Source organism: Tigriopus californicus, chromosome 12 (genome assembly GCF_007210705.1).
Source record: "Tigriopus californicus strain San Diego chromosome 12, Tcal_SD_v2.1, whole genome shotgun sequence".
NCBI lineage: Eukaryota > Metazoa > Arthropoda > Copepoda > Harpacticoida > Harpacticidae > Tigriopus > Tigriopus californicus.
This window is the reverse complement of record NC_081451.1, coordinates 655,756-667,090: the sequence shown is the minus strand read 5'-3', so window position 1 is coordinate 667,090 and position 11,335 is coordinate 655,756. Positions and strand designations below refer to the sequence as shown.

The following is an 11,335-nucleotide window of genomic DNA, read 5'->3' as shown; positions in this document are numbered from 1 at the left end:
GGGGGCAACACATATTTCGAGACACTGGATGACGGACGACCGACCTCTTGGTACATGAAGTGTCTCCTGAGAAAAGCTTACAAAGTGGTTTATTGTACTGTTTAACCAACCAAGTGGTCGGTCGTCTGACATCCAGTTCCTAAATGACAATGTGATACCCATTTCACCTATGTTTCGCACATAAGCAAGAATCCTTCTCCAATCCTCGGGAATGTGAATGTCATTTGCAATGACTGTAAGGGGTAAGAACGGTTTTGAGAGCAACAAAAAGTGCAAATGGCAGATAACCAGTATGCATTGATTTATTCAAGCGAACCCCGATTTCCATGGCAATGTTAATTGACTATATTTGCACCTTCAGTTAAGCTCATCTTACATTTGTGTTGACAATTTAATTAGCAAATTGCCAACAACGCAATTTGGTCACAAGTCCATTGATTTTTATTGACTCTCCGAGGGGTTAGCCTTGACGGCAAAACATGTCAACCATCACATTTCTAAATTTTCCAAAGAGCAATGTCATTGTTCAGTGTCAGGTAAGTTGTTTGTGTGTGGATGTGGTTAGCATTGAAGTCTTCTTAAGAAAGGTTGGGACAGAGAATGACACCGGGGACCTCTCTTTCACTAGGAAACTGCACCAGCCACGTTTCATCCTGAACTTGTGAAAGGTGAATTTCTAACAACGGGAATTGAACCAACGGCATCTGTGGAGAGCGATTTTGACTTGATTTGACCCTGCATTTTCAGCCCATCGCCTGCAATGACTTAATTTGTCGAAAAAAATACAGACTTCTTTGGCCTTGCCCAAAGTCAAAGTATGAAAAGAAGATATGAGACAAGTTTGAAATGCAAATAAACCTGTTTTAGGACGCAATACGGATAATGCATATTTTGGCTGTCTCTACTCATCAGCATAAGTTGCTTTTCATTGGCAATCATTTTACACAGCTCTCTTCAAAGAAGAAGGTCCATGCAGCAAAATTTGGTTCACTCGATGTCTAAGTAGGCGAAAATATGTCAGGGGCTGAAATGGGAAAATATTGCGGAATTTCGCCACTTGTTATGACAACAAATCCAGAATATGTCAGCAAACCTTGGGTGATCCATTTCTTTTGAAACAAACATCAAGCAGTTCGCCTGTGGGAGGTAATGTGGTAACATTGTAGCCAGATGGAGGACATCATTTCTAGAGATTAACTTTTTGCCAATTGTTAACTAATTGGAAAAAAGAATCAAATGCTTTCCTTCTTTATCTTCAACTTGTTTCTCAAACTGGCACTTGCTCCAAATTTTAACCTGAATTTGGATTGCATTTGTCTGCATTCAATGATTGCTAAAGACCTGATTTGAAAATTCTTGACGTAGAAAATGTTTTTTCACCTAATTTGATCCTTTTAGCGGAAAAAGCATATTAAGGGCATCTTAATGTTAAAATTGCACTTTTTTCTTCAATCTGGACTTGGAAAACCACTATTTTGCCTACATAGCTCTGTTATGTGAATTCAAGGAAACTAACTTACTTTATGAAATTGAAACATCGGTAGTGGTAAAACGAAAAGCACGACATTTACTACATTCTGCAAACTTTATCACTTTTCTATCTGAAGTGAAGGAAGTTCAAGCAAAACTGTTGTGCGGCCCCCAGATTTTGGACATTATGTGGAGAGAAAATTTCGACAAACATTGCAATCCACCTGCACCATGATTCAATTGAATTTATAACATTATGACTAAGTGAGTTGTGCCACGAAACTCAAAACAAATCATTTTTCTGTGCAATTTTGTCACTACTAATATTTTAGCTCAATAACATCTTCAACAAGACGACAAAGTTAAAATATATGCATGGGGCAGGTTGGTTGTGATGTTTGTTTGAATTCTCACTCCACTAAACGCCCAAACATACATACATACATACATACATACATACAAAATCAAGGTTTTATTTTTCCTTGAAGTTTGCTCAATACAAAAGGCTATTTAGAAAAGAAATGAACTTAAGGTCGGAAAAAACAACAAGGAAATTGGGTAGCACCTCCGTGAGTGTTTTTTTCTGGCGCACATTTTAGCCCCTGTGCCAGAGAGGAAGATGTGGAAAAACAGTAAATTAGGTTGTGATTGTAATGTTAAGATTTCTTTTTTTGTAGTAAATTTAGTAATACCAAATTTGATTTGGTAAAAAATGAGTATTTAACAATTCAGTGTTCCAGGTTTGACAAAAAGTAAAACAAGTTGGATCCATAAAAGATGGCTTTTCTTCAATCGTGCAATAGTTTTATTTTTGCAGGGGGCTAAGACATGAAGACATGTCTAGTTACACTCAAACTTGCAGAGGAGGTAACAGTGCCAATAGTTCAATGTTTTGACGAGCATCAACAAAGTTATCTCATTTAATCATGATGCCGTACTTTTTGCAACCTTAACTATCATAGGGAAATTGTTTCAATACAACAGTAGGTTTCACTTTTTCCCCGATTTCTGAACTCTTTTTCGTTGTTTTGATCAAATTAAAATGACATTTTGTGCCTCAAAACGTCGCTTTGTTAATCTTGTTCTCATCAACTGCTTTTCTATTTTCAGACTTGTCTCAGCGTACGAGAACAAAATCAAATCCGTTGAGGACAAATAACATATTATCTCTGAATAAGTCATCGGAATGACGTTATGCTATAGTCGCGCAACTCGAATTGTCTCGTTTGTCCAGCCAACCGACTGGCAAGAGGCCGAACAGGCAGGGCAAGGACGGCCGATTTTCTTGGTACTTCCGACATACAGGAAACTCGTTTTTATTCGTGAAAATTCCGTCCTGAATGGACGTGGTTGTGGCAACCTCTGCCTTTAAATTTTATAAAACCAAATTCAAAAAGCAGAATGGTCCGTGTTTCAGCTAGAAAGTCGAGCGCCTCTGTCCGCCAGAAATCCCCACCGCCCTTAGCCGCCTCCATCACGGGGAATCTGGCCATGAGGCGACCCAAGAACTCGACCAAATCCACAGCCAAACCGAACAAAATTCCGATCAAGAAGCTCCCCAAAAAGCTCGCCCAGAATCGGACTTTACCCAAAGGTCGAACACGTCATTCCCACCCATCTGACGATAGCTCTCAAGTTGAGCCCTCTAGTAGACGACCTCGTTGGTGGCAAGGGGCGGATCCGGACCCCGATCGGGGGGCGGGACCAAGTCAACCTCATCTGTTTTCCGAGGAACAGGAGCTAGCAGTTGCTCGGATGATCGAGGCCGCTCGAGCCCAAGAACGGGCATCTTTGTTGGGAACTTCAACTCAAGGAGGCCAGTTATCCAATGCCCCTCCCACGGATTCTTCAGAGGATGAGGACGAGGATCAAGACGTTTCTGATTGTTCATTTGACAACCCAAGGCCTTCTAAATCCCCGAAATATGGAAAAAACGAACGGGCTATTCCTCCAACGCTTTATTGAATCGGACAGTGCCAGGAGCCTACATCAGCGGGAGGGTTGGCGGGATCCCGTGAGAAATTCGCAGGTAAACCCATAACATACCTTCATACCTTTATTTTAGGAATGGAAATGATTTAAAATACTATGCGACGCGTGTGGTTCGGATTTGACTTAAGGGAATGAGATGAATGCTCTCCAGGATGAGATGAAGGCTCTCCGGGATGAGATGAAGGCTCTCCGGGATGAGATGAAGGCTCTCCGGGATGAGATGAAGGCTCTCCGAGATGAGATGAAGGCTCTCTGGGATGAGATGAATACTCTCCGGGGTGAGACAAATGCTCTCCAGAATGAAATGAATGCTCTCCAGGATCAGGTGATTGCTTTCCAGAATGAGATGAATGCTCTCCGGGATGAGTTGAATGCTCTTTGGGATGAGATGAATGCTCTCCAGGGTGGTAACTTGTCGCAGGAATTGGAGATGAATGCTCATTCTTTGCCAGATGCATTTAAAGTTCCTCCGAGTGAGAAGTTGAGATACGCCCGTCCCTTGCTCCCCAACTCACAAATGAGAATTGAGATTGCTCTCTTTTAGATCGTCGTTGTTTGGCCAAGGAGCGGGTAAACGAAATGCGGGACATTTGCAAAGGAACCATGCCCGTTATGCGTCATGCTCAGTCCCATCTCCTTCTTGGTTTCCAACTCTCGCTTGGACTTGGAAAGGGGGTTAAGGAGTCCAACCAGCCGCGAGAGTGAAACTAGTACAAACGAGGTATTGTCACATCTAAGAAGTGCTCTTCAAATCGGAATTGATTCTACACGTCACGAGATTGCTATGGCCGAGATTTTGTCTGTTCATGGAGAGAAAGTCATGACCCAAGTCGAAGGGAGAAAACCCTGTGATAGCCGCTACTCTTCCCGGACAGATTGGGTCCTTAAGGAAATGAAGAAGGATGATCTTCAAGAAGCCCTTATGCGTCAGAAGTCCGTGGGGTTGGCTCCTCCGAACGCACATGCTCTAAAAGGGAGCCAGGCTAGTAGCCAGGGGCCACGTAGCTTGAGGGGCCGTCGAGGTCGTAAACCATCTTTCTGGCAGGACCAAACGGGTACAACTTCCAGACTAACAAAGAAGCTGAAGAACCCATTAACCATTCCCAAGTGCTATAATTGTGGAACTCCGGGTCATTTGACCCGTGAGTGTCCTAAAAAGAGACTTCCATGATTCACAATACACTGTTCAATCAAACTGTTGTTCTGACCACGTTTGCTTGGGATGCCGTTAGAATATAGAATTTTGATGAGATGATAACCCTCTATGTGATAGACCTTGATATCAAGTTATCGCTCATTAATCTCTCTACAGGATATTCCCAATTGTCGCCCTTGGATACACATCATGCCCTAACAAAAGATGCAGAACCTGGGAATGTGCCAGGACACATTCACCTCCCGTGCCATTTAGAATATTGGTTGAAAACATTCACACTTTCATCTCATATTCATGACCTTCTTCTGTACGGCTACGTTCCGTCTTTGATGTCATGGCCACCCATTAGCAATCTGAGGGATAACAAGAGCGCCCGTGATCCTAACTCCCGATCTTTCATTGCTTCCCAACTACGTGACCTGGAGCGTTCTGGAGCCATTTCAAGGGTCACAACGAAGCCCTGGTGTGTGTTACCTCTTCAAGTCGTACACCGTGAGAACAAAGGCCCTCGTTTAGTGATCGATGCATCTCGACAAATTAATCCCCATATCAACAATCGACATGTTAGGCTGACTACTTTAAAGATCATGAACGAAGGCATTGATCCAGTGGCGTGGTGGGCGAGTTTGGATCTGAAATCTGGATATTATCACATTAAGATACATCCAGGTTACCGTCGTCTCTTTGGCATTCGTTGGATATCCAATGACCAAGAGGAATCATTTTATGTTTGGAACGTGTGTTTTTTGGGTTTAAGTGACCTTGTTTACACCTTCACCAAGCTCTTTCGCCCAATTTTGCGCCATTTACATGGCCTTGGAATCAAATTGGACATTTATATTGACGATCTAAGAGTCACTGCTAGCTCAAAGAAAGAGTGTGCAAAAAAGATGGAGATTGTGCGAGAGATCCTCTCGAACTCTGGCTTTGTGGAGGCAAAATCAAAAGCAATTCAACCCACTCAATGTGACATTTTTCTAGGACTTGTGAACAACACTCGTCATAACCGCTATTACATTCCCGACTTCAAATTGGCAGCCATCCGATCAAAAATAGAATATATTACGAAGCATAAACGTGCGAAAATCAGAGACGTGGCCTCGTTGTACGGAAGCCTATTTGCTTGCACCTTGGCCATAGGTCCCATTTTAAAACTACCGACACGAATCGGACAAAAAGCATTTGCCGTAGCATCAGTATCATCAGGGTGGGACGGATGGATGGACGTACGTGGTCTTCGGGACGAATTGGAATATCTACACACACATCTCGATTCTCTGAATGGATTCCCCTTTGACGGTCAAGAACTGAAACACGTTGTTGATTTCGTCCTTGCCTCACATGCCTCTAATATCGGTTTTGGAGTCATTGAAGTCCGATGTGGTAGTGCAGATGTACATAAAATCCACACTGACGGTTGTGAAAAATCGTTACTTCTGAAGGAATCTTTTGCAAACAATGAAATGGGCGAATCTTCCACCTTCAGAGAATTATTGGCAATCCGATCCATCAATTTAAACGAGAAAATGATCAGTCATTTATCTGGGAAAGGGGTTGCTCACTTAACTGATAGCCAATGTGCCGCCTCCATCATGAAGATTGGAAGCCCCACTACCAAACTTCAACAACTTGCCCTTGACATCCATCATGTATGTCGAGTCAACCAGATTCGGCTACGAGTTCATTGGCGACCCAGAGAGGATCCCAGATTGCAGGCCGCAGACGCTAGATCCCGCCATTTCGACACCGAAGACTGGGGTCCTGACTATGACGGGTTTCTCCTCATTGAGCAGTTTTCTTCCAAGCCATTCGACATAGACTAGTTCGCCACCTTGGAGAACAGAAAGTGCCTAAAATTTGCTTCGAAGTTTAGAGCCGAAATGTATTCAGCCGTGGGAGTCAACGCCTTTAGTTTAGATTGGAACAAATTAGGATTCTTCTACGCCTGCCCACCCCCCCGATTGATCGTTCCAGTGATTAAACAGGTCGCTGCTCAAAAATGTTCCGGCGTGTTGATAGTACCCTTATGGCAAGCGTCACATTTTTGGCTCCTTTTATTGCCAGACGGAATTCATTTTTGTGCCATGATACACAAATTCATGCGTTTTCGACCTGTATGTCTCAAGGGACAAGAAGTCCAAAGTGACATGTTTCATCTCTCTGTTAAACGCGATTCTCTTCCTTTGTCTAGCAAATATATGCTCCACAAAGTTCCGAATACATACCGAGGCCTTTATCTTTCAGAGCCACACGTTTCACGCCTAGACTCAGTGCGTGACTCTCTAAAGCTGAACTCGAAGCCAAAGGGAACCTGGCACCAGTACAAATTGGCTTGGGATCAATTTTGTCGATTCTGTCTTAAACACGATCAACCATGGCTGCCTGCACCCGCAATTTCGGTTGACAGATATTTAGCTCAATTGCTGTCTGAAGGTAAAGGCCCAGCATCCGCAAGTATGGCATTGGCGGCGATAAACTCCTTTCATGAACGTTTTGGCATGGCATCTCAGACAAGTGATCCCTCTATCTGTCTCACTTTGAAAGGCATCACCCGATCCCTTGGTTCCGTGGCTCGCCAGGCACATCCAATGACAAAAAAAGTCCTGAGGGCGATCGTACAACCTACTTTAACCAAACTCCGACGTGTTTCCACCAAAATTATACCAATAGCCGATCTTAGAGGGGTTTGGTTTGAGCTTACAGCCTTTCTAACGGTTTTAAGATTTTCGGACCTCCAAAGAGTACAACGCGGTGATTTGATTATTTCTGATTACTCTGTTCAAATCCTACTCCACTTCATTAGAAAGAATTGAATATAAAAACATTCTTAGGGATGAGGAATAGCATTGGAAAGACATTTGGCGACCTTAGTTCTGCATCTTTCATCAAATACGTCTTGAATGGTTTGACCAAGTCATGTTCCAAAACATCTTGCCCGGTCAACGTTCATTGGCGACCTTTCCACGAACGATGTGCTTTTTGTGATATGAACTACGATGTGATAGGAACCTTGGACGGGTTTCAAAGTGATGTTTTTTATATCAGCCAACGGCTTCAACTCCCTGAGGTGTTCGATTTAAAGCTCCATTCCAACGCAGCCCCGCCCCTTGCCATAACACAAACTCGTCAAGAAAAATCGCTAGAGTATTTCAAGCAGCTTGAAAAGAAACAAATCGTAATAATGTTACGATTTTACAGCATCGATTTTGAATTGTTTGGTTATACAGCAGACGAGTACCTGAAATAAACACAGACTAAATAACCAACTAGTCACCAGTCACTATGTTGTATTAATGAAGTACCTAATGCTTATCGGGGATTGTAAGATTACCGCGTCAGCAAGTATGTGAACTAAAATTGGTGAATGTGGTTAATACAGTGGCGCGTTTTATGACGGGAACAAAAAAAAAGTGGTCGAATCTCACTAAGGGTGTTCATAAATGACTGATATGTTGTAATGGTGTGATCCCATTTCGAATAATGCCTTGAATTCTAATCAAAGTACAATACATTTTTATCTTCGTGCTAAATTAGTTTTCAAGTTTGGACCTTTTCTTTCCATGGCATCATTTCAAAAATCGTCTAAGATCAAAAGCTTTTGACTGGATTTTTCTGCGCATAGGTCCAAATCTTCTGGCCTCACAACCCGCTGAAATGAATCGCACCAACTGGTATTGCGCCCAAAATAACGATATGTCGCAAGAGTAATCTTTTTACATCATGACGTTCAATGGAAGGGAAGGCTTGAACCAAAAGCAATGTAAATTCGAAGTCGTGAGCAGATGGGCCACAATAAATAGCTCGAGAAAAAGAACCTCGAAATACTTCATCGCGATGCTGAAGCATATCCAACGCAAGTTTGCTCTAAGAGGAAAGGGAATAGCGTCGCATCAATTAATACAATTTTCATCCTTTTATCGATTTTTGCTATCTTTCTACTCATTGACGGTCCGCTAAAAAAGAGTTTGAGCATCAAGCGGATGGATATCTTTTTCTTTACCAACATTATTTAGATGCTCTAACTTATGTATATTCTGGCTGGCAGGTTGATTTTCCCGAAATTAGGACTAACGCTAATTTGCTGGGGGGCACTTCCGGAATTAATTTGAATCTGACGGTCAACCATTATTCTTCACCAACTGACAAGTAGGACTCCCATTGGAAAAAGATGATATTTAATAAATGTTGCAAGATGTATTCGATCTCACTAAATTCTTATGTCTTTTTTCTTTTTTCAAAACAAAATTAGTTATCATCATCAGAAGTGTCAATGTCTCTATCGGCGTTCTGATGATTCAGTGTTGAAGCACTAAGCTCGATTTGAAAAAGACTACTGCCTTGTTGCCTGGGTGGGATAATTGGATCCTCTGTTTGAGAAGATTCTTCAACTAACGGCTCCTTCTCCACGCTTTCTTTAGCCCAAGAAATATCTTGGTTACTGTTTTTTTATCTTCAATCTTCCTTTGACACTTCTGATGAGCCTCCTCGACCTTCTTCAAGTGAAAGTATTCGGCACAAGAAATCAGCATTTTGGCTTCCATTATGCCCGAAAGAAAACCCGATGTAGTAATTTGGTCAAATATACTCTCAATGCCCTTAAAAATTGAATTTTATCCAAAAAGGAGGCGTCTTTCAGTGCTGAAAATGAAATCAAATATTAATTCAAGATGAATCAGTACGGAAAATACGATGAGTATGTATACCGTTTAGGCTTGATGGATTATTCAAACGTTCATGGGCTTTGTTGGATTTTACAAACAATTCGAAGTGTTTTTTTTCACTGGTATTTTCCCCGACAGCCACTAAATGAAGCACATCCAGGATCAAATTGATTTGCTCGCCACTGGCTGATCTTAGTACGGAGTTGAAGGAACTCGACGTGTTCTTTGAGGAGGTCAGTAAATTTGTCATGAATTGGCGGTTGGCTTTAAGCATTCGCTTAATTCTTTTATCTTCTTCAGTTCTTTGAGCTATGCTGCCAGTCAATCGAAACCAAGGCCAAGGCAAACACAACATTCTGAGTCTTCACCCAGCCAAAACGGCCAAACAGCCCGGCATTTTAAAAGGAAAGGACTTGACTCGACCCGTGCACTGCTCCTGTAAAGCCACAAAGTATGGAAAGGGCCTTGCCAAGTAAAGGCCCATTACCCAGGGTGTCAAGGATATGCTCTAAGTTGAAGAAGAGGAAATGCGGCAACAGAACACCTCCTTCTCGAGCGTCACCCTTATTAAGAGAAGTCTCTGTTCCATCTGGCCAAGAGAAGATGGGGTCCGAGGGAGGTCTGAAGGTTGTTGGATCCTCTATGTAGTAAATTGACGAAAAATCTTGTCAAACTGGCTGAACCTTAACGTCTATGTAGTAAAAGTTGCTCTCCAAAAGAGAGGAATTGACGAGAAATCTTGTCGAACTGGCTGAACCTTAACGTCTATGTAGTAAAAGTTGCTCGGCAAAAGAGAGGAACTGACGAGAAATTTTGTCGAATTGGCTGAACCTTAACGTCTATGTAGTAAAAGTTGCTTGGCAAAAAAAGAGGAACTGACGGATAATTGTGTCAAATTTTTCCTATTTATAAGGTAAAAGTTGTTGAGCAAAAGAGAAGCATTGAGAAAATATTCTTGCCGCCTCATGAAAATGTTTGCTTTTATCTTAAAAGATGTAAGAAATCAAAGCATTTCAGTGGCTTGTGGAATGTTTTCCTCAACGTTCGTCGGTAACCAGAAAGTTGCCCAATCTCACCATAAAAGTCTTTGATACAAAATGGACTGGGTATTGATCGAAAGATCGTTAATTGAGGAGAGGATAAGGAGGTGCAATGTTTGAATTGGTTAACCGCGCTTTTGCAGCTGCCCTCGAAATAATTGTAGAGCGATCAATCATCACATAAAACTGCATGCAAAAGAGAAGTTTCGTATTCAAAGATTGGTGGGACAAAAGCAGAGTTGATGCTGCGCTACTATGTGTTTGAAAAGGAGACTCTTAGATAGGTATTACAAAGCATAACAGTGATAAATGCGACGGTTTAGTAGAGCGAGATTCCGAAAACAGTGAATATCAGAGCGTTTGTTCGGCGTACACAAAGCTCAGAACGTGTTTATAAATAAGATCCCGTCAAGCAAATTCTTGCGTTTATACTCGGCAACCTTTCGACAGTGTTGGTTCCTCTACAAAGATGGATCAAGATAGAATTGCTCGTGTAAAGAGGACCGCGGAAATGTCAAGGCAACTGCAACGTGATGCAGAGGCAAGACGATTTGGAAGAATTGATTCAGAGCAAGAAACAGGGGATGCGGGTCCTGCACCAGGGCCAAGCACCAACCCACAACAACCAGCCACCAATCGAAAACGATCCAAGACCGTTGACGGCACAAGGGACTCAAGTGAATCAGATCAAGAAGAACAGGATGTGGACCCAACACCTGGGACAAGCACCGACAACATTCAACAAAGGGTTAAGCGCCTCTTGTTTATTATATTCGTTGCCCCGCTTCAAAAGCTTAGAATTACTGCCAGTCTCTCTTCTTATGCTGACGATACAAAGTTAGTTTCTGGTAGGAATGGCCAAGATTCCAGTAGCCTTGCAAAGGACTTAAATCGAATCTACTCTTGGGTAACTGAGAGTAATATGGCCCTGAACGGAATGAAATTCCGCTCAATGACATTTGGGTCAACTCCTTTAAATACTCCACTCGTAGATAATGGAGGTAAAGATATTGAGC

General features: G+C 42.3%; 1 protein-coding gene and 1 long non-coding RNA gene across 6 annotated transcripts; one reads left to right on the top strand and one right to left on the bottom strand.

Moving 5' to 3' along the window:
• The first annotated feature begins 1,371 nt into the window (after window positions 1-1,371).
• Window positions 1,372-6,470, top strand: LOC131892091 (uncharacterized). 4 transcript variants are annotated; one of them, XM_059241831.1, is made up of 4 exons: window positions 1,372-2,758; window positions 2,888-3,740; window positions 3,803-3,935; window positions 4,007-6,470. In XM_059241831.1, the coding sequence occupies exon 4, from the start codon at window positions 4,714-4,716 to the stop codon at window positions 6,439-6,441; it is 1,728 nt and encodes a 575-aa protein (XP_059097814.1). In that variant the 5' UTR covers window positions 1,372-2,758; window positions 2,888-3,740; window positions 3,803-3,935; window positions 4,007-4,713; the 3' UTR covers window positions 6,442-6,470. The 4 variants fall into 4 exon arrangements, with proteins under 4 accessions (XP_059097814.1, XP_059097813.1, XP_059097816.1 ...); XM_059241830.1 differs by having other exon boundaries at window positions 1,372-3,740; XM_059241833.1 differs by lacking the exon at window positions 3,803-3,935 and having other exon boundaries at window positions 1,372-3,499.
• A 1,598-nt stretch (window positions 6,471-8,068) lies between these two features.
• Window positions 8,069-9,592, bottom strand: LOC131891705 (uncharacterized). Of its 2 annotated transcripts, none has more exons than XR_009374455.1 (3): window positions 9,322-9,592; window positions 8,168-9,256; window positions 8,069-8,110 (listed from the first exon to the last, which is right to left on the bottom strand). It is a non-coding gene; the product is annotated as an uncharacterized LOC131891705 (long non-coding RNA). The 2 variants fall into 2 exon arrangements; XR_009374456.1 differs by lacking the exon at window positions 9,322-9,592 and having other exon boundaries at window positions 8,168-8,267; window positions 8,336-8,579.
• Between the last annotated feature and the right edge of the window lie 1,743 nt (window positions 9,593-11,335).

Bases quoted from the DNA above. Each gene is read 5' to 3' on its own strand.
- LOC131892091 (XM_059241831.1), top strand. From the start codon at position 4,714: ATGATAACCCTCTATGTGATAGACCTTGATATCAAGTTATCGCTCATT.